General features: G+C 45.2%; 1 protein-coding gene across 1 annotated transcript in view; it reads right to left on the reverse strand.

Annotated features, from left to right (window-relative positions):
• The window catches only part of CARS2 (cysteinyl-tRNA synthetase 2, mitochondrial), a 442,315-nt gene that overhangs the window by 300,832 nt on the left and 118,859 nt on the right, over positions 1 to 22,624 (reverse strand). Inside the window, exon 4 of the mRNA XM_085622177.1 lies at positions 10,022 to 10,093. Coding sequence (XP_085478303.1) covers positions 10,022 to 10,093 — 72 coding nt within the window. The remainder of the gene's footprint in view (positions 1 to 10,021; positions 10,094 to 22,624) is intronic.

The raw sequence follows: 22,624 nt of genomic DNA on the forward strand, positions 1-22,624 counted from the left end.
AGGAGGGGATCGCTGACTCTGAGACTGAGACTGTGCCTCGTTTTCTGCCGTTTAGCGATGCACGTGTAAAAGGAACAATTTCTGAACGAGAAAGTTACAATATTTTGCAAGAAGCTGTGCCACCGTCAATTCGATTGAACACTACAGAGCCTGAACTCTTGTTCCAGAACCAGACAGTACCTGGAAAAAGCCATTATAATTTGAGGCCGAGAACTATGGACAAATAAAAAAAAAATCTTTTTCTTTGCTATTTTTGAAAGTGCAGCTCTCTCATCTGAGAAACTTTCTTATTTTTGTTTTTTCGAACCGCCATCCGGGTTCAGCTGTAGGGTCGTGGTTGCCCAAGTCTTTGGAGTGCAGCTGAAGACGTTAGGTCGACAGTTCTGGTCGGTCTAAGGGAGTTGCCCTGGACTGACAGAAGCATTCCTTAGCATAGAACACCCTACCACCGCGAGCAGCAATTAGAGAGGATGGAGTTTTTCGAGAATGAGAGACCTGCCAAACAGATGGACTTTAAAGCCAGAATGTGTACAATGATGACAAAGAAACGATTTTTGATATTATGTATTTTCATGTTGCTTAGTGTAATGACGTTTTTAATAGGATATGTTTTATTCTCTTTTCAAGTGACATTTGCACCCACTACACAACCCATACCTCCTTCTACTGTTTCCTCGCATTCTTTTCACCCTCTGCCTGAACACGAATCCGCTAGAAGACTAGAATTTGTCAATAATTCATTCATTCAGCTTCTACACCAACACCAATTAGTAGTGAACACAACTAACTGCTGGGTGTGTGGTCTTATGCCTCATACCACTGGTAAAGGTATCCCTTATCTGGTCCTGCCTTTTAGCCATAATGGTTCTGTGTGGGCATATAGAACGGTGTTCATATACGCTCATGAAGCCAACTCCCTACGTTCTGTGAAAGATAATCCTAAGAATAGTGCTCTAGTTAAGGGTATAGTAGATTTGATTAGGGAAGATATTTCCTATGAGACTATCCCGAGAGATGAGACACTAGCATATATTGGATGGAACATAACAGGATATGGAGTTACTCTGAGTGAGAACCAGTGAGCAAAGAGATCCTCCCCGATTTGGATTGTACCCAATCAGGGTCACCTATGTCTGCAAGGTAATGGCAAGAATCCCAGAGCTCAGTTAGGGAAAAGTATCTGCACTGAAACATATGTTTTTGCGTCTCAGACTTCCCCTTCGTTCTTAGCAGCTAAGGGTACCTATTTCATCTGCCATAATAGAGCCTATACATGGTTGCCCGCTGACTTCTCAGGCACATGTTTTGTTTCGTTCCTGTTGCCTCCCACCTACACGGCCGCGGCAGATTACCATAAGACAAGGATAGTTAGAGGTGTCATCAGTAAAGAAGACACTACAGGACAAGAATTTGGAGATTTCTTAAAGGGTTTTCTGCCGTTTTGGGGTCCTATGGTTAACAGCAGGAACATAAGGCAATTGACAAGGGTGGTTGAATGCACGGTAGTTGAAACAGCCGGTGCCCTTAATAATTTGACTGCTGAGCTCCAGTCGGATCGCCTTATGACTCTTCAGAACAGGGTCGCATTAGACGTCATAATTGCAGACCGAGGTGGGGTATGTAAAGTGATCCAATCAAGTTGCTGTGTTTTCATTCCAGATAACGCTACGACAGTCTACCAGGCCATTTCCAAACTGCATAAGATCTCCGAATCCATTCACGTGGATAAAGGAGATTGGTCATTGATGGGGTGGTTCTGGGAACTGATATCCGCCTGGGGATGGAAGATTCTGATAGTCATTGGGATGATCTTAGCCATTCTTTTCCTGTCCTGTCTGTGTGTACAGTGTGCTCCTGCAATATGTGGCCTCTGTGCTACATCATGTGTAAGGAAACCTGTATCAAAAGACGAGCTAAGTAATAGGGTGATGCTACAGCAACATCTCAACCACTTTATGGATATAGACCTGGACTCAGATTAACGTGAGTATAGGTTATTGCCTATGTAAGGGCAAAAGGAGGGTCTGTGGTACTGAAAAATTCTGGACCCGTGTTATAAACATCGTCGTATCATAACGATTTTGGTATCAGCAGACCGAGAATGATTACAATACTATGCACAAGCATTATATTCATATTCGGGTGACGAAATCACCCTGAAATCAGAGTTTCCGTCCTGAACCCTCGGATTCCATTTGAACGGCAGCCATTTTGTGATTGCCCTCACATAGGCCAATGACTAAGGCCAAAAACGAGTCTGAAGGACACGAACACCTTTGCTGACTCCTCTGTGACCTGGGCAAGCTGACTCCACTGTCTGAAGCCAAACCTGTTCGGCCAGTTCCTTTCCCAGTGGCCGAATGAGATTAGTATCAAGGCACAACATATCATAAAACCTTTCATCACACACAAACCATGCCCAATCTTACACACACCTGTCCCTGTTTCTTTCTTTATGACTTGCTTTACGAGGAGGAGGTGCCCGTTTTTATTGGGGGTCCGTCGATATCTGATGAAAGCACTGAGCCTTGCCGGGTAATTGATTGAGGGCTGGACAAACTGAAATATGGGCTTGTCGTCATGACTCTGCTTTTTCTTTGTAGTGAAAATATGTGAATGGTCAACTGTAAAATAAGGAATGATTGCCTAAAGCATAATATTTTGTATAAAAAGAGACGGCTGGCTTTGTAAGGTTGAGCAGTCTCTTGAGAATATACACTGTGTTGTACTTCTAGGATACCTGTTACTGGCTGCAGCCAATAAATACGATCTTTGACTTCATCAAGAAGACTCTGTGTTTCTGTGGTCTGAAACAGGAAGGACTCGAAGTCTTAGGGTGTGTTCCCTGGCACCGCTGGGTTCTGAAAAACCCAGTACTTCACAGACGTACTGATCATTTTCACGTAGAACATCTGTGTCTCTGTGATCTTGTATAAGAGGACTGTATTTCTATTAGGATTTTTAATGACCTGGAAAAGCATAACAATTCAGCCTCTGATTGTGCCAGCAGGCTTTACCAACTGCTTTGCAGGTGCCCCTAAAAATGTTCAACATTTCACTAATTTCATGTTTGGGGAGATTGGATACTTGCTGTGCCCTAATTAAAGTAATAAACTATGTGTTTTATTTAGAACCTTGTTTTGGATACTTGCTGTGCCCTAATTAAAGTAATAAATTATGTTTTTTATTTTAAACCTTGTTTCTATCAAATTGAAAAATTCATATTAGAGTTTAGCTATTTAGGTTTTCTTTACTTTATTGTTTGGCTAATCCGTTTCAGTGAATGCAGCTTTCCCATGGCTGCTTCTCATTAACTGTTGAATATGTCTTTTCAGTAAAACGTGACTGTCACAGCCCTCTCTAGTTAGGCTAATGTAGAATCAGTTTTGAATTATGGGTTTACTGACTGGCCACTGACTGTGGCAGAAGTGAGAGAAAACAGGTCATTTTACTTACGGGAAAACTCACTGTGCATTTAGATGAGGTGGAAAGGCAGGCCCCAAAAAACTGTTTATGGTATCGGAGTAGAGTGACAGGGATTGGATCACACAGCAATAAAAGACAATCGGGCTCTTGATTGTGGAAAACACGGGATACATAAATAATGTGGAAAAGAATGCAATTGAACAAAGAAATAAAAAAAACATTGGCAATGTGGGTTGGAACATCTATTGCGATTGGTAAAACTTAGGGTAACCTATTGGGAGACGATGATTATATGTTTTAATACCCAGAAAGCACTGAAGTACGACTGACCAGGATTACAGAGAAGATGGGTATAAGGAGGGCACTCATAAGACAGATCAAGGCAGTAAAATGTGGGTTTCCTGAATAGGGTCTCCTGGATGGTCAAAACTAACTACAGAGTTTGTTGTAAGAGAGGCATAAGGATGGAGTTATCCTAGCGAACAAGGGAATGTGATTTAAGGTTCGATCACACAAAGGACAGACTGAGCTGCATAAGCTCATGTTGGACCAAGATCCGTGTGCGAATACCTAAAATTGCTCAGTCCTGTATACACCACACTCAAAACAAACATCACAGGATTAATAAAACCCTATCCAATAGTGAGGATGTGTGTGTGTCTGTCTATGTTTCAGAGGTAAACCGAGTTCAATCCAAAAATGACAAAAAAGTGTAAGTGAAGGCGAGGGGAGAGGTGCATGCGTGCGTGTGTGTGTATGCGTGTGTGTACACGCATGTGTTTGTTTTAAGTGGAGTAACATTGTTCTGCACCTATAAGACAAGATATAGAGCACAAAGAAGCTTGTGAGACACCGTATATAGGGAACTATTGTTTGGAAACAGTACCAACCGAGAGTTTCCCATTGTATACTTTTTCATTTTATGCTGCGAAGAATATTTCGCTACAGAACATGGAGTTTCCTAAAACTGAAACACTTCTTCCAACACTGCTTCATTTATTTGCAATTTGTGACCTTCCCAGAGCTTGAGTGTCTAATTCTTGTTTTATTGAGAAGAAATGTGAGTTAGGCATATTAATATACCATGGCCATTTCAAGAGATCATATCCTTTCACAAAGAGTCCTCAAAATTGTGCCTATGAGAGAGTTCCTGACATCAACATTGCAGTGTTTCTGAATCTGAAAATATTTGTTTTACACTATCAATTTAGGGCAAGACAAGCAGCTTTGCGTGTTAACACACTGAAGGTAGGGACAGCTTCAAATCTGACCACCCTACCACAGTGTATGTATTTTTACGTTCAGGGACACATCTAAAAACAATTTCTAGATTCTGTCTTTTTGTGTGTACATTGCTTTGATCAGAACTAGGTCCAAATCCTTTCCTCTGCTGGCTTTGTTGTCATACACCTCTAGGTGTTGCTGCAAAGTTCTCAGAAACAGGCTGGCACTGGATATCAGAAAAGCTAATTAGGTACTTTAATGTTTTCACTGGCACTGTTATAAGTCTTTAATTTATCAAAAACTGAATGAAAATTCTCTCTAAGGAACACTTTGTCCTGTTTAGTACTCAAGACTGCCCCTAGGTATGCTACCAGAGTCCAGGTAATAGGGGAATACTTTTCCTAATTCACATGAACCCCCACCTCTTTCAGGTATAAGGTTGCCTAGGCTCCCTCACAGAATTATGCTTTGATAAGCCAATTGTCTAAGCAATTCTAAAAGTGATTTTCCAGACTGTATTTTTTTACCAACAGTAGTATCAATGTCTGAAGGCCACTACATCACCTCTTCTCCCTTGATAAACTTCTATCGCCTCGAACTCCTCGTTTTCAAGCATGAAAGAGACAGGAGATCAAGGGCTTTTAACAATGCACAGCTTGCTCAGCAGCTTTAGTATACTCCTATTTAAGTGCCATCAACTACAAATTGGGCTGATTCAGACATGGGTTATACTAATACACATTCAGGTAAGTGTGAATATACATTGTGTAAAATATCTAATTGTATGGCATTTTAATGCATAGAGGACTTCTGCAACAGTTCCTAAATCTGTACGTGTGTAATGTATACAAATATTATGCAAACTTAGTTTTTGGAGAAAAAAAAACTGCTATCTTAGTCAAAGACAAGCAATTTAATCTTCGTCAAATTCTTTGAACTAATGGTAGAGCATGTTTTTTCATACACCATTTTTTTCACGTGTCAAAAACTTAAACTAGGGTCCTTGGTTTAATCTAGTGTAATCAGAGAATGTGTCAAAATTATACTCTTTATAGGTAAATACCCTTTTCCTCCCTTGCCATTTTTTTCAATACAATTTCATTCTGTTTGGATATTACGGGGTTAGCGTTAACGGAAGCACTGGAATTCAAATGTACATTACATGTGAGATAAAAAACTGACGTATTATTGTTTTACTTTCTGTACATTGTTTCTATGCTAAAGCTATAACGGTTGAAAGGAGGCAATGCATCAAACTGCGCAGATGGATCCGCAAGTGAATCCTCCAATCAGACATCTGCTGTGTTCTGTAGGTCATACGTTTGAATGCTTGTAAAGCAGACTCAGCCTTCCGAATAATGCGAGCTTAGTGCCATCAAGCTGGGTAATATAAGCATTTGCAATGCAATAGGTCTCATATTTGCAAAAGTTTAAGCTATTGGCATTGTAAATGACAATGCCTTTTATTTACTTGTTTTGATAAGTAGCATGAATAAAAGTCATTGTCATTTTCGATGGCAATAGCTCAAACTCCTGTAAATGCGAGACCTATTTCACTTCAAAGAAGCGTCCACCATTGTACCGGGCTGCTTGGAAAGTGAAAGCACGCATGGCCCGCTCAATGTTGCAGGAAAGAATGTTGTGCCTGTAGTTAGAGAAACTCATTAAAGAAAATAGTGCTTACAGACTAAAGAAGACATACGGTCTAACAACAGAAGTAAAAGGGCCAGTCCTCATGGGAGGTTACAAATGAAGACATGGCGGTACTAAGGAGGGACTAACAAGCCTATTAACGAATCAGAAGTCAGCATTTACAAAGGGCAATGACACAAGCCAATGAAAAATATAGCCAGAGAGTGGGTGGGGCTTTAAGTCCATACTCGAATACAGCATGCCTCACAGAGCAGCGCGTGTGCTGCCCAGGCTCGACCAAAAAAATATCTGCTATCTTTAGTGCCTAGAAAGATCAGAAGTATATCAAAAAAAGCTTTGTTTAAGCAAGTTTTAAAAAGTTAAATGCACCTCTTGCAAAGTGTGGTATGCGGAGGATGGAAAACAACTCTTTTTATGGCTACTGATATCCCCTCTCGCTATGTCCATGTAACATGCGGGGCACATAAACAAAAGGGCTTTCTCTTCTACTTAGTAAACCAAGTTAGCATGGATTTAATGCATCTTCAAGAGGCAGAGCTTAATCATTGTTGGGCTTTAGGATTATGAGGACTACATTATGCAACAAGGTCTTCTAAATTATGCAGCACATTATCTGGCAGTATTATTTTCTTTCACTTTAGCTAGAAACAACCCTTGTTGTGAAAATTAGAAATTTTGCAGATTATGTTGCAAATGCAGTAATACCATAATTATGTGGCAAACACTACAGCCGCAGAGTCACATAAATCCCCTGGCCTTCATCATTCTCCACTGTTTTATTAACAACTTAACCTCAATATTTATACCTGAATATTCTAATTCCAATCAGTGCCCAGTTAGCTGCAATTTCAAAAATACTGCTTTTTCAAGCTAACTACCCCGAAATAAACATGTAATCTAAAAACACATAATAGGTAATGTGTAATATGATACTATATTGTCATCTCTGGGTTATGGTGTAATTTATAAAACATTCAGCCTTCGGCCTCATGGTTTACGATGACACCAGAATTCCTTGATGGGCATAAAAGACTGAATTACATGGTTACCTGAATATCTATCGTTTGTACGCGAAGTAGCTGCGAAGGTTATTGTTAATTATTCTCTGCAACAGGTTCAGAACTTGACACATATCATATCTAGCAGGAGAAGCTTCAGACAGTGAATTTGAAGGCCCCAAGCTATAGTTGAGGGGAATTTTACAACTCACTATTAGGGGAGTGGTCATTAGATTTCGATATATGTCAGATGTGGACAGGGGATTTTAATATTCGTATATGGACATCACCCAAACCTTTTTCCGGCAAACTCGATCAGAATTTTGTAATCCGTATTATTAAAGAGTAGAATGTTCTAGACTCCTACAGTTGGGCTAACCCAATTTAATGTATTCCCTTCTTCCTAATAACATTATATAGATTCTAGTTCGGATTATTTTTTCGTTTCTAGGTCATGCGTGTGTTGTAGTTACTCTGCCAATTTTTCATGAAGGAATGAGCACAGTCATTAACAGAGGTCATTAACAACCTAAGGTAGGGAAAGCAGACTCTTGGGCTTCTGTAATGAATTATACAAAATAATTTCGAGATTTAATTTCTTTGATCTTACCTATTTTCAGTCATTTACTGGTTTGGGGAGTAACTCAAGAATCCTGGAGTAGGGCCATATAAGTGTTTTCCAAAAACCTGTTAAATCCAATCATTAATGTGGACCTTACTGGCGGAATTCTTAACTCAATAAAAGTCTAAACTTTTTACTGCTATAACTGCAAGAGAGATTAACTAGGCACAGATTCATCATGAGAACATATTGGGCCTATTCACAAATTGCCATTTGTACTACATACAGTAGTACTTCAGTAATAATACTCACGTACTAAAAAATCCTCTTCCCAAACCTATGCGTGGAGACCTCCGCCTCTCCTATTTTTTCTGTGACCAGATCTTCCCACAGGGAGATATACATTTCAGGTGAAAATGCAGGAGGGACAAGGGAGAGTGGCTGAAAAATGGGGGATACTTACTCCCAAATGGGAGGTATTTAGAGATATGTAAGGAAGGGTTTAGGGAGGGACATGCTAATACTAACACACCCCCATGAACAGTAAGAGTCAGATGTACGAAAGGACTTGCCATTTCCTAAAGGACCAAAGTGCAATTTTGGTCCGTTAAGAAAATCCTAACTTGCCTTTCTCTATGTACAAAGACAGATAGGGAATCACAAAATGCCATTCCTACCCAGTAGAAACCACATTTTTCATCGGCTTGTGTCACTGTCCTTTGCAGATGCTGGCTTCTGATTTGTTGTCTTGTTAGTCCCTTCTTAGTACCGCCTTGTCTTCATTTGTAACCTCCCATGAGGACTGGCCCTTTTACTTCTGTTGTTACACAGTATGTCTTCTTTAGTCTGTAAGCACTATTTTCTTTAATGAACTTTTCCTACTGCAGGCACGACATGCTTTCCTGCACCATTGAGAGCACCAAGCGAGCTTTCACTTTCCAAGCAGCTCGGGACAATGGTGGCCGCTTATTTGAAATGCAATAGGTCTACCATTTACAAGAGTTAGAGCTATTGGCATTGTTAATGACAATGCCTTTTATTTATGTGTTAATTATCAAAACACATAAATAAAAGGCATTTTCATTTACAATGCCAATAGCTTAAACTCTAGCAAATGTGAGACCTATTGCATTGCAAATGCTTGTTCATTTGTTGGGACGGGGGAGGACGGACGACACGCCACAGGCATCAATCACAACTTTGAAGTATCTTGAAAGCAAATTTGATAAATATTAAAGCAGAGTGACGTCAACGCATAAAAATACGTGTAATCGTTCAAAAACATATCCTGATTGAGGATCATCGCAGTAGTCGGAAGGGTTCAATTTCGGAACCACTACTTACTTCAGGTTTAATCTCGGGGTAATTAACTTCGGGCCCCTCCTCTTTCTTTTTGTATTGTTCCATTTAACATCGCATTAAAAACCGTACTTAAATGCGACGTTAATTTCGATATACCCTGCAGATGGCACTGTTGCTTCATTTACAAACGTATTCTCCCTTCTTTAAGTTTATATCCGCAGTGTTGCCGCCGAGCCGGCATGAGAGGGCAGCTTCCTGCAAGGCGTTTGATACCAGTTTGACACCCAAATACGGCAAAAAGCTACTGAAAGGTGACCAGTCTTAAACTTCCAGAGGCCCAATCCTTAGATGTTTAGCATATTCTTCCCTTAGGCTATTCATCATTTCAATGCTTCCATCATTACTTTTAGTAGGAAAATCCCCAGCCGTGGGTTAAATAAACTTGGAGCAGGAACGGCTTTCTTGCCTTACTCATCTATTCGATGCTCCCTAGTGATCAAGGAAGCTGGTTAGAAAGCGATTTTACAATAAATCCACCTTTCACTTTTATCTTCTGTCCTTAAAAGAAATCGCCAATGGCTATGGCTTAACGGCTAGAGCGGCCGACTTTGAAGGTGAGGTTCAAATCTGGGAGACTCAAACATCCTGTGATTCTGGGCAAATAACTTCATCTCCCCGGGCCTAAAAAAGAATGAATGTGTCAGTCTGTAACGCAACTGGTGCTCGTGTAAAGTGCTTTGATACCTTTGGGTCGAGTTCGCGCTATATAAAACTGCAAAAGAATAAAAATAAATATTTTCAGCATAAACCCTTACCAATTCACAGCACGCTTCTTCGCAACATGTGTCCAACATACCTGAAGGCCTGCCATATCTTGTTTAAAGTCCTCTTCATACGTGCGTGCAAGAGACGCCGGCGACATGTTTAACTTGAAAAAAGGGGAGATGAATTGATTAGTACTGAACAAACAGCCAAGGTAAAAGCACAGCCTCTTGAGAGGTCAGGTCACAAGCATGACTGAAGTGGCGCACACTACCAAGATGGTCAAAATGTTACTCACCTGTAGGAATATTTTGGATTTCACTGTGTAATAAGAGTTATCCAATACTTTGGGACAGATTTACAAAGCAGGTGGAGTTTGTTAGTTTAACTCATTGAGGCTACTCCTACAAATTACTTTCCTAGTTCACTATACTAATTCACCACTGATTCTTTATGGTGTCCAGAGTAGCGTGTTACTCTCCGAAAAAGCGCTTCAACACCACATCAAGAGTAGCAAGTGTTATATAAATGCAAACTTTTTCCCTCTTCTATCCCCCCACTATCCTTCTCAATCCAAAAAACTAACCTATCCACCGCTCAAATTACTTTCATATTTCACTATACTAATTCAACACTAATCCTTTATGGGTCTGGAGTAGTGCGCTACTCGCTGAAAAAGCGATTTGACGCCTAGTCAAGGGTAGTAGGCGCTATGTAAATGCAATTACAGTACAATACAATACTTCATGCTAACCCTGTGAGCCTTGGAGAAGGGCCACCGGAAGGCTCAAAACATGTCTCTCCAAGGGTTACGTTAACGGAAGTAGCGGAGAATTTTTTAATATTTATAATTAGCCTTCCACGTTGTCATCTTTTAACCTTTGAAAGTTTGTTGGCACCAGTGCGGCCGTACTGGGTGCTGACCTGTGGAGGGGGCACTATCCTCAGGAGGGGTGCTGTATTTAGCAATATTTTATGACTAGAGAGATGAGAGGCACTTTTGCCCAGTGGTAGTGAGAGAATCCGAGGAGGCAATCATACGGCTTGGGGGATGCGAAAAGTGATTGACGCACCGGGCAACACCAGCGCTAAAGCCCGCCCTGGGTAGGTTCTAGCATGACTCCGTGCATACAAACATTCGTAGATATTATCATGGCATACAGATTTTAATGGGAAAAAAATACTAAACCAAACCATGAACCTTGAAGAAAACGTAAATGTCATGGAGTGTGTGGTGGTGGTGGTACATTGCCTGCTGCACAGCCGCAGCATCGGGGAAAATACAACGTTGCAAAAAGTGTAGCACAGCGACGCCACAGGTGACTTGTGTCTGTGTGATAGAGGGGGCTAATGACGAGGCGGGGGAAATTAGGCTGAAGGCCGGCTGGGAGTAAATGTAGGATCCCACTTGTAGGGGTATTCTCAGGGACGGCCAGCATGGCTCACAGGGGGGGGGGGGGGGGGCAGCAGGCGGGTGCGTTGGTTTAAAAAATATAATAATAAAAAAATAACACGTACCTCAAAAAAGTGGCCCACATTCCCAGATCACGCCCGTTCACAAAACAGCATTTGGCTAGTCTCATTGGGCTAATTTTTAGAGAAACGTTTGATAAATTACGTATTTTAAAGCTCATAGAGCCAGAAACATTGGTGAAAACTGGAAGCCCTACATTTTGGCTGGGAGGGTGATGTGAAAAAGTGGCCCAAAAGCCACAACTCCAGATATGGCTATGTTTGCCACCTGGCTGTTTGTTTTACCAGCATTACCAGTATTTTAATGCCCTTGCCAGTACGAAAATAAAGGAAATCACCTAAAGCTGGAATTTTCTCCCTTGATCAATATGTACTTTAAAGTTTAAACAGTAAATGTAATTTGAAAGTAGTTTAAAAAGTGGTCTAAAACTTCTTTCATGATAGTTAAAACTAAACAAAGGAAGAAGAGCCATGTTAAGAAGAAACAGACTTTTTTATTATTGAATTAAGAATCCTCTCTCATTATTAAGTTCCAGCCTTTGCAGATTCTCAAATCATGAGAAAACTGAGGTTATGTTTTTATTGTAGTTTGATATAGCGTAAACTCGGCCAAAGGCCAGCAATTATATGTGTACGGTGTAACATTACAGAAGATCAAATTCATTTTTATTTTAGGGCTTGGGCAATTAAGTCATTTGCACAGAATTACAGGATGTTGAGGTGAGGCTGGGCCTCAAACCTATTTCCATAGTTCCACATTGGGCAGCTCTGACCCTAACATTATATTATCTCAATTTACGTCTCTGGGAAAGGTGCTTCACAGTGAGGTTTATGCAAAACATACACCCACCTAAGTCTAAAAGACACGAGCCGAGGATCCAACAACAGGCCCTCAGCAAGGCAGCAAGGCCATTCACTGACGCCAACTGTAGCCTCAGGGTGATGACCTGGCAGGGGAGGGGTGAAGAAAAGCACAGAGCTGCTGCTCCAGGGGAGCAGAGGTGATGATGGCCCATGGCAGGGGAGTGGGACATTGCTTCTGGGTGTCTGCGCCGGCCCCACAGGAGGCCAAGATAAGTCTGCAGAGACAGAACAATAGTGGCCTAGCAACACTGCAGAAAGCTACCCCCTCTGAGCCTCCCTGCTCATGATGCTGGCCTCCATTACAGTGGCGTGGTGGGAAAAAAAATAAGGCTCTGTGGGCCGGTTGACAAAAACCGGCCCACTGGTGACCCTTAGGCAGCGGCCCACCGGCCAATACCAGACTTCCCAATCCGATGCGGTCTAAGGGCCCCCTCCTCAGGACTCAGGCCTATCTTTGCCAAGTGGCACCCTGCCAGCCAGCATGTGGGTCACTGAAACTGTGCCACCAGACAGTAATGCTCAAACACCAGAGAGCCCAACCCCTCGTTCCCACAGGAGCTGCAATTTGACCAGGGCCACTCTGAGCCTCTATGTATTCCATATGATGCGACCAAGCATTGCATTCTGTGACCTGAATGTGCTTCGGGGAATGTCCACCAGCAGGTTAGTGAAGTAATACAGGAGTCTCAGGAGCATCACCATTTTGGACAGAGACACTCAGCCCTGCACTGTGAGGGGGAGAGAGCACCAAAAGGTGATCTGGGGACGGAGGGAGGAGACTACATTCTTGAGGTTTCCATCAATCGAGTCCTGGGGCAAATGGTACAAATTGAAGCCCAAATATAGAAAAGTGCGAGCTTCCCAATGGATAGCATGGGCGTCTACCATGGTATACTGTGAGGTGCAGTCTGGGTTCAGGGGAAATCGGCATGCCTTTGCCCAGATGACTCCCAACCCTAGGCAGACCTGAAGACGTCTAGTATTAGCATGATGTCATCTATACCATTGTAGATATCCTTAATATAGACTAGGACGTCATCAGAGTACAGGGATACCGTGTGTACCGTGCCTCTGAGGGGTAAGCCCCATTGTCGGCTGGCCTGGTGGAGCTGCTGCACCAGTGGCTCCACTGCTAAGGCAAAGAGCAGGGGGAGAGTGGGTATCCCTGAAGCATGCCTCTACCAACTGGTAAGCGGCAGATATTCCTCTCCCTATCTTCACTCTCGCTGTGGGGCTTTTGGATAGTAGTTTGACCATTGCTCTGGAATCTGCCCCTTATGCCCACTGCATCCGGCACTGCAAACATGTAGTCCTAATCTAAGTTATCATATGCCTTTTTAGGTCTAAAACCAAGCAGGCAGCATGGGGCCAGCGCTTTGGGGCATCCTCCTATACTCTATGCAAACTTCGGATGTTGAGGGCCGTAGATCTCACTGGTATTAACCCATTTTAGTCCGGATGGACCAGGGTTGGCATGTGTTCTAGTAATCTAGTAATCAGTGCTATAACCTTGCCCTAGGATCTTCAGATCGCTGCCCAGCATGGACAATGGTCTGTATGAGTCTACCTCAAGTGGGTACGTCCTGGTTTCAAGAGCGAGACCAGGAGGGCATCCTATTGAGTAGGGGGCAGGCTACAAGTACCAAGGGCAGCTGTGTAGAACTCCAAATAGTTTTGGGACCAGTGCAGTTTCATAGATCTTATAAAACTGGATGGGCAGGCCAGCGAGGCCCAGGGTTTTACACGTGGGGGAGTTGTGGATGATCCCTCGAATCTCTTGCTCAGTAAGGGAAACATTCAGGGCCTTCCTCTGTTCCGACGTCACGTCTGGAAGTGTGACACCACAGGGAAACTCTCAAATCTGGAGCTGTCGTTTCTTGGACCTCAGATTACATAGCACACGGTAGTACGAGCAAAATGCTCCATGGGTTGCATCCTGAGTCGTGACAGTGAGTGTTGGGGAGTCCCGAATGGCGGTCACATGTGTGTTGTCTCTCTTGCACTTCAATACCCATGCCAAGAGGAAGCCCGGCTTGTCTCCTTCTACATGTGTTTTAGCCTGGTACGTCCTGTAATCTATGCAGCGGAGTGACTCCAGTAAGCAGGTATGATGATCTCTCTGCGCAGCCAGTTCGTCCCGGGCCGAGGCATCTTCCTGTGCAGTCTTTTCCAAGTCTCTGAGAAAGGCCTCCACCTGAGCCAGGTCCCGGCTGAGGGTGCCTTGCGCACCCACAACGCGGTATAAAAGGGGGTGGTGATGGACGGAGCATCAGAACCAATCAAACACTCACACCCAGTCAAGAGATCTGGGTTTTATCCATCACCGTTCTTTAGCCCACTCTGCCACCCCAGTTCAGACATGGCCATATGCAAATCAGTCTAACCCTGTGCCTCATGGGCACAGTCCAGCCCGAACTGCCAAGCCATGCCTTCCCTGGACCAGAAACAAGCTTCCTAGGACCGGTTTCTGGCATTTCAGCCGTCTTCAGCCAGGCTTGCTTGAATCCAGTGGCAAAGTGAGCAAGGGACTCACGTCTGAGCATACCCTGCCAACTTATGGCGAACAAAGAGGTATAAAAGGGGGTGGTGATGGACGGAGCATCAGAACCAATCAAACACTCACACCCAGTCAACAGATCTGGGTTTTATCCATCACCGTTCTTTAGCCCACTCTGCCACCCCAGTTCAGACATGGCCATATGCAAATCAGTCTAACCCTGTGCCTCATGGGTACAGTCCAGCCCGAACTGCCAAGCCATGCCTTCCCTGGACCAGAAACAAGCTTCCTAGGACCGGTTTCTGGCATTTCAGCCGTCTTCAGCCAGGCTTGCTTGAATCCAGTGGCAAAGTGAGCAAGGGACTCACGTCTGAGCATACCCTGCCAACTTATGGCGAACAAAGCGGTATAAAAGGGGGGGTGGTGGACGGAGCATCAGAACCAATCAAACACTCACACCCACTCAACAGATCTGGGTTTTATCCATCACCGTTCTTTAGCCTACTCTGCCACCCCAGTTCAGACATGGCCATATGCAAATCAGTCTAACCCTGTGACTCATGGGTACAGTCCAGCCCGAACTGCCAAGCCATGCCTTCCCTGGACCAGAAACAAGCTTCCTAGGACCGGTTTCTGGCATTTCAGCCGTCTTCAGCCAGGCTTGCTTGAATCCAGTGGCAAAGTGAGCAAGGGACTCACGTCTGAGCATACCCTGCCAACTTATGGCGAACAAAGCGGTATAAAAGGGGGTGGTGATGGACGGAGCATCAGAACCAATCAAACACTCACACCCAGTCAAGAGATCTGGGTTTTATCCATCACCGTTCTTTAGCCCACTCTGCCACCCCAGTTCAGACATGGCCATATGCAAATCAGTCTAACCCTGTGCCTCATGGGTACAGTCCAGCCCAAACTGCCAAGCCATGCCTTCCCTGGACCAGAAACAAGCTTCCTAGGACCGGTTTCTGGCATTTCAGCCGTCTTCAGCCAGGCTTGCTTGAATCCAGTGGCAAAGTGAGCAAGGGAGTCACGTCTGAGCATACCCTGCCAACCCACAACAGCATGAATACTATGCCTGTGCTCAACAGGTTTTAGGGCCTCATATTTCCTTATGCGTGTGGTAGCAGTCCCGCTGTTTTCGGCTATGTAGTTTGTCAGGGTATCTTGGGTAGAGTCCCGAAACACAGAGTCCTCTAACATTGTGGGTTGTAGATGCCAGGTTGGTACTGGCCGAAGGGGCTCTCCCCAGGTGAGGTGTAGGTGAAGCGTGTTGAGATCCGACAGGGTCTTCCCCAAGTACTCTACATCTGTGACTTTCATCTGTGTAGTGTGGTGGCAGAGGATAAAGCCTAGGTGCACATGCAGGTCATGGGGTGGCAAATAGTTGGAGTACTCTCTGGCAGGTGGATATAGTGCATGCCAGCTGTTGACCAATGACCAGTGAGTGACCCTTTGTGATAGATGCTGCTGGGCATGCTGTGGCTGAGTGGGGCGGGGGAGGTATGACCTATCCAGTTTAGAATCCAACACACAGTTAAATCCCCTCTGACAATCCTGGGTAGATGAGACACTCTGGTCAGGAGTGACGATATGTGGGCACAAAACTGCTGCTGTGCCACATTTGGTACATAAATGCTGCCCAGCAGCATGAGCCTGCCATCTAGTTTCCCCTCAACAAACATGTATCACCCCTTCGAATCAGTCTCGACCGCAGTGTTCTGGAAGGGCACGTGTGGTTGAATCCATAGAGGTGTCCCACTGACATAGCCCGAGTATGTAGTGCTATAGCATTTGCCCCTTCACCTCTCATGAAACTGAGAGGTCTTTGCCTTTGGCGACATGTGTCTCTTGCAAGAACAAGATGTGGGCCCCTCTCCACTTCACATATTGGTGACTCGCGTGGTGCTTTTTTGTGGTGCCCATTCCACTGATGTTCAGGTTAGAAACCAAAACGTAGCCATTCAGGACTTGCAATCGAAATGTGGCGGTGAGAGTGGGAAGGGTCAGGCTTTAGCCTTCGGGAGCGTGGCTTAAAGGGCAGACTACGCACAAAGTGGTCCTAATGTAGGATATTTGGCTCAATGGTAACAACAAACAAATTACCCAGTTCCCGTTCCCAGGGCAGCAGAGTAACATCTAACTGCCAAGAAAAGTAACAGAGATCTCTGATAGCATGAGTCTACAGGCATTGTGCCTCGATGTCCAAAAAGATCACGCTAAATCAAGGATGGGCACATGTAAAGGCAGTCATGTGTATGTAGCATGTGCTGCGGGGCATTGTGTCCTGTTTTTTTCTCATAAGGGGTTCAGGTTGATAGTTGTTCGGATTTGGAGTCGTTAGACACACCAGTTTTTAGTGTGGCGTGGGCAGCGGACCGGGACAGCAGAGGGCATCTCCATAAGGGGGTTTTCCGTACTGTAGTTCCTGGACTTCCTACAGCAGCCAGGGTGCTACTGACGGTCAGTTAGGCAACTTCATCGGCTGTTTGTGGTGCAACTATGGGGTGGATAACTGAGGCCTCACGGGATACGGAGGAACATGTCTCGGCCCCTCACTGTGTCCCGTCCGAGTCAACTGTGATCCGGAAGTCCTCGCTTTCTCTGATGTGAGTTGCAGCCGACAAGGCCAGAATCTGCTCTTCTCTGGCCAGGGCCGGTGTTGGCATGCCAGTCGCCTTCCACCACGGTGGCGTCTCCGCTGAAAACATTTTTATGCATAAGGACAAATCGGAGACTCTGTTTCACCGTCTACAAGAAGAATATGGGACATCTAAAGAACTGTTCCTGGTCAGGTGCCCCTATGCGCCAGACTCCTTGCAGGTCATAATATATTTGTATGAGGAGGCCCACGTAATGTGGCATGCCTCATCATTGGCCACCTGATCCCACCCTGGTAAGATCGTCCTGAACTCAATGTGGAACCAGAAAACCTGGGTTGAATCCCGGCTTCTCCACTTGACCAAACTGTGTGACCCTGGGCAATTGTTTTATTTCAATTTACCTCCTTTTTCTTCATTATCACATGTAAGAGGAACTCAAAATATACGACTTCAGGATGCATGCTGTTCAAAACCATCTCTTGTGCATGGATGTAATCACTAATGGAATTGTTGTCAGGATGTGGGGGGAGAAAGCATGAACGTGTCTAAATTCATGTTTGAAAAATATCACTTTAAGAATAATACTTCTGAATGCACGGCTATAATTTAATTTACTAAAGTTAAATGCTTCTACATGTCAATGAATTACACTTTTTGAATTTTGAAAAGACTATCGTATTTTTCCACATTTGTGTCATTAAAAATGAAGGTATACCTAAAGTTAAGGACCTAGTTACTTTCTTTCCCTAACTGCAATTAACTTTTAAATAAGTGTTTGCTGCATATTAAAAAAAAAAATCATGTACGTGCAGAGTCGAGGAAACAGCAGCCCAGTGCTGCTGCTTCCCTGGGGGCCGCATATAAAAAAGGTCAGGAGGGCCGCATGCGGCCCCCGAGCCGTACTTTGAGTATCACCAGCTTAAGATATAGTAATCACCTGGATAAGGCAAGGATCTAGTCTTATTAAAAATTACCTGATAATATGCAACAGATATAGCCTTTATTTGGTGGTACATTAGGTACAGTTAAACGAAGGATCAAGGATCAGTTACTGGATGTTTTGGGTGTAATGTCCCCACCATCCTTAAAATGTGCCAACATATTTCTGCTACACAAGTGCCAAATAGCTGATCTGGGGCATTTCTGAGGGCTATCAGGAGATCCCTATCTATACTATTATGAGTGTGCAATTACAGGAAGGACAGGAATTTCCTACCTTCTCTGGTATCACCTTTCGAACTAGGGTACAAAACACAACAATTTTATTGGTGCTACCATTTATCAAGCTACAATGGTAGCTATTTGGAGAGTAAAAACTTTTTTTAAACAGCATATGTGATGAAATAGTGGCAGTGCAAATCACACAACACGAAGCATGCATTTCTCGTGACACTTCATGACAATTTCAAGCATGCAAACACACATTGATTATGCTACTTAGAGTTTAAATGTATTTCATGGTCTGGTGAGGGTAGGCGACTCCTGTAGTCACACACTGAATATATGGAATATTGTGTTAGTGCTACTGAGTCCTACTCACTCCTAATTGTTATATAGGTTGTCCGGAGACTTGTCATTTTACATGTGCATCTTATCAATAGTTTTTTGAAGTAGCGTATCGAATACTGTTAATTCACAGATAAATGGAGAGAAAATACGTTGTATATAAAAACATCACTAATCAGTACTTCGCCGATCTCATGACTACGTCGTCAGCAAATGCCCTTCTGGTCAAAAATTGTTGGGGGAGTCCTAAGAGAATCTAGGTTATCCCATTCAGAATGTTTCCGCTACTAACGTCATCAAGGAGGCACGCCTGGCTCCAAAACTACTCTCCCCTCAAGCCAGCTGACCTCGTTCATACTGGAGCTGAATTTTCTGCGAGACTGCTGTAGTAGAGAATGGGAGAGAAGCTGCGCCCACTCTCCCCCCATATTTTTTAATGGCTTGTGTCATTGTCTTTCATAAATGCTGCCTTCGGATTCGTTAATAGGCTTGTTAGTCCCTCCTTAGTATGGCCTTGTCTTCAATTGTACCCTCCCATGACGACTGGTCCCACTTCGGGTTGTTATACGGGACCTGTTATTTAGTCTGTAAGCACTATTTACTTTATTGAATTTCTCTTACTGCAGGCCGGACATACGCTTCTTCAGCTGAAACCGCTTCAGTTTTTTTAAGCGGCACGGCCTCCCCCGTAACACGTACGCCCGCTTTTAATCACTTTAATGGGGCATTATCTCGTGTCTATTTTAACCCCTCCCCCTCCCCAAGTAAAATGGATTTAGAAATGATTAGCGAATTAAGTAATTAATTAATACCACCAGCAATACCACCACCACTGCCAATACCACCACCACCACCACCACCACCAATACCACCACCACCACCAATACCACCACCAATACCACCACCACCATCAATACCACCACCTCCACGACCACCAATACCAAAACAACCAACACCAAGAATACCAACACCACCACCAATACCAACACCAACACCAATGCCACCACCAATACACCCACCAATACCATCACCACCACTAATGAACAAGTTACTTACCTTCGGTAACGATGTATCTGTAAGAAACATTAGTTAGTTAGATTCCTCACCTTAGAATATCCCCAGGCGTCAGACTGGATCCGGAAGATTTTTCGTCAGCAATACCCCTTGCGCGTCGCTAGGCGTCGTCTGCGGCTCCGCGTCCGTCGTCGGCGTCGTGCGTCGGAATGACGTCGGAGTACTTAGAATCGCGCGCTGACGTCAGTTCTTGTACATAGCCTTCCGCGCCAGGAACGCAGAGCCATGCAAGAGACCGACACTGGTGCCAAAAAATTCTAGGGCCCTGAAAGGGATAGCCTTAACCCTAGATGTCAGTTCGCAGAACGGGGAGGATGGGTAGGTCGGTGAGGAATCTAACTAACTAATGTTTCTTACAGATACATCGTTACCGAAGGTAAGTAACTTGTTCATCTGAAAGAAACACGTTAGTTAGATCCCTCACCTTAGAATAGATACCCAAGCAATACCAACCCCGGTGGTGGGTCTGCGACCAAGATCACACCAGAAAGTCCTGGAGGACAGAACGGCCAAAGAAGCCATCCCTCTCCGGACTTGGCTGTCTAGGCAATAATGCCTGGCAAACGTGTGCAGCGAAGCCCACGTTGCCGCCTGACAGATGTCCTGCAAAGGGACTCCCCGTCCCAAAGCAGTAGTAGCCGCTGTGGCCCGAGTAGAATGGGCACGCAGCCCAACAGGCGGTTCCTTTTTTGCCAAGGAATAACAGATTTTTATACACAAAACGACCCACCGGGAGATGGTCCGTTTGTGTACAGCTTTTCCCTTCTTTGCACCCACGTAGCCAATGAAAAGCTGGTCGTCCACTCGGAACTGTTTAGTGCGGTCCAAATAAAAGGAGAGCGCACGTTTTGGGTCCAGACGGTGGAGTCGCTCTTCCTCTTTGGAAGGATGTGGAGGCGGAAAGAAGGTGGGCAAGGTGACAGATTGCCCAAGATGAAAGGGGGTCACCACTTTCGGTAGAAAGGAAGGACGAGGCCGAAGGACAACCTTGTCCGGATGAACAGATAGAAAAGGAGGCTTGGACGATAGAGCCTGGAGCTCACACACCCGTCTAGCCGAGGTGATGGCTACCAGGAAAGCAGTCTTAAGAGTTAGAAGACGAAGAGGACAATTGTGAAGAGGCTCAAAGGGAGCGCACATCAGGAATGTTAAGACAAGATTCAAGTCCCACTGAGGCATTACGAAAGGGACAGGAGGGAACGTGTGAGTAATGCCTTTAAGAAAGCGTGACACTACAGGGGACTTGAAAAGAGAGGGCTGATCAGGAAGCAGTAAGAAGGCAGAGAGGGCAGCAAGATAACCTTTCAAGGTGATCAGGGTAGAGCCCTGCCGGGCCAAAGAAAGAAGAAAGAGGAGAACCTCAGAAAGAGGGGCGGAAAGGGGATCCACAGCCTTTGCTGTGCACCATGCCACAAATTGATTCCACCGGCAGGCGTATACCATCTTTGTGGAGGGACGCCTGGCTGCCAGAATGATATCACAGACTTCAGGAGGCAAGCCAAATGGCATCAACTGCCGCCGCTCAATCTCCACGCATGGAGGTGGAGGCTGGACAAGTTCGGGTGGAGGACCGTCCCCTGCTCCTGCGACAGAAGATCCTCCCGAAGGGGCAGACGTATCGGAGGATCGGTCAACATACTGAGTAGCTCGGGATACCAGTACCTTCGTGCCCAATCCGAAGCCACCAAGATGACTTGGGCCCGGTCGCGCCTGATCTTCTTCAGCACTCTGGGCAGAAGTGGTATAGGCGGAAAGGTGTACAACAGACCGCAACTCCACTCGCGACGAAAAGCGTCGCCGAGCGAGTGCCGCCTTGGAAATTCCAACGCGCAGAACTGCTGACATTGCGCGTTCTCGTCGGTGGCGAATAGATCTAACCAAGGCTCTCCCCACTGCTGAAAGAGACCTTGCGCCAACTCGGAGTTCATACGCCATTCGTAATCCATCATGCACCGGCGGCTGAGTTCGTCTGCTCTGGCGTTCAGAGAGCCCGCCAGATGTTGAACCACCAGGGTGATGCCCTGGTGTTCCAGCCATGTCCAGAGGCGCAGAGCCTCCTGACAAAGGGTCCACGACCCCACCCCGCCCTGTTTGTTGCAATACCACATGGCGGTGGTGTTGTCCGTGAACACCTGCACGACACTTCCCCGAACAGAGGGAAGGAAGGCTTTCAGTGCAAGTCGGATCGCTCGCAGCTCCAACAAGTTGATGTGGAGGCGAGACTCCGCCGGAGACCAGAGGCCTCTGATCTCCGCCTCTCCCATATGGCCACCCCATCCCAGGAGGGACGCATCCGTCACTACGACATGCTCCGGTAGGGGTAGGGAGAGGCTCTTGCCCGTGACCCAATCGTGGTCCGTGAGCCACCACTGCAACTGCTGTGCAGTGCCCTCCGAGATCAAGACATGGTCGGACAGGTTGCCTTTATGCTGGGCCCACTGAAACTTCAGGTCCCACTGCAGAGCCCGCATGCGCCGTCTGGCATGATGCACTAGTAGGATGCAGGAGGCCATCAGCCCCAGAAGCCGCAACACTAGCCTGACTGAAACCCAGGATAGAGGCCGAAAGATGGGAATCAGGGCCTGTATATCCCGGACCCGCTGCTCCGGTGGATGGACCCGGAACTGCGCCGAATCGAGAACCGCTCCGATGAAGAGGAGCTTCTGAGAGGGGCTCAGGTGTG

This window comes from Triturus cristatus, chromosome 8 (assembly GCF_964204655.1).
Source record: "Triturus cristatus chromosome 8, aTriCri1.1, whole genome shotgun sequence".
NCBI classification, from domain to species: domain Eukaryota; kingdom Metazoa; phylum Chordata; class Amphibia; order Caudata; family Salamandridae; genus Triturus; species Triturus cristatus.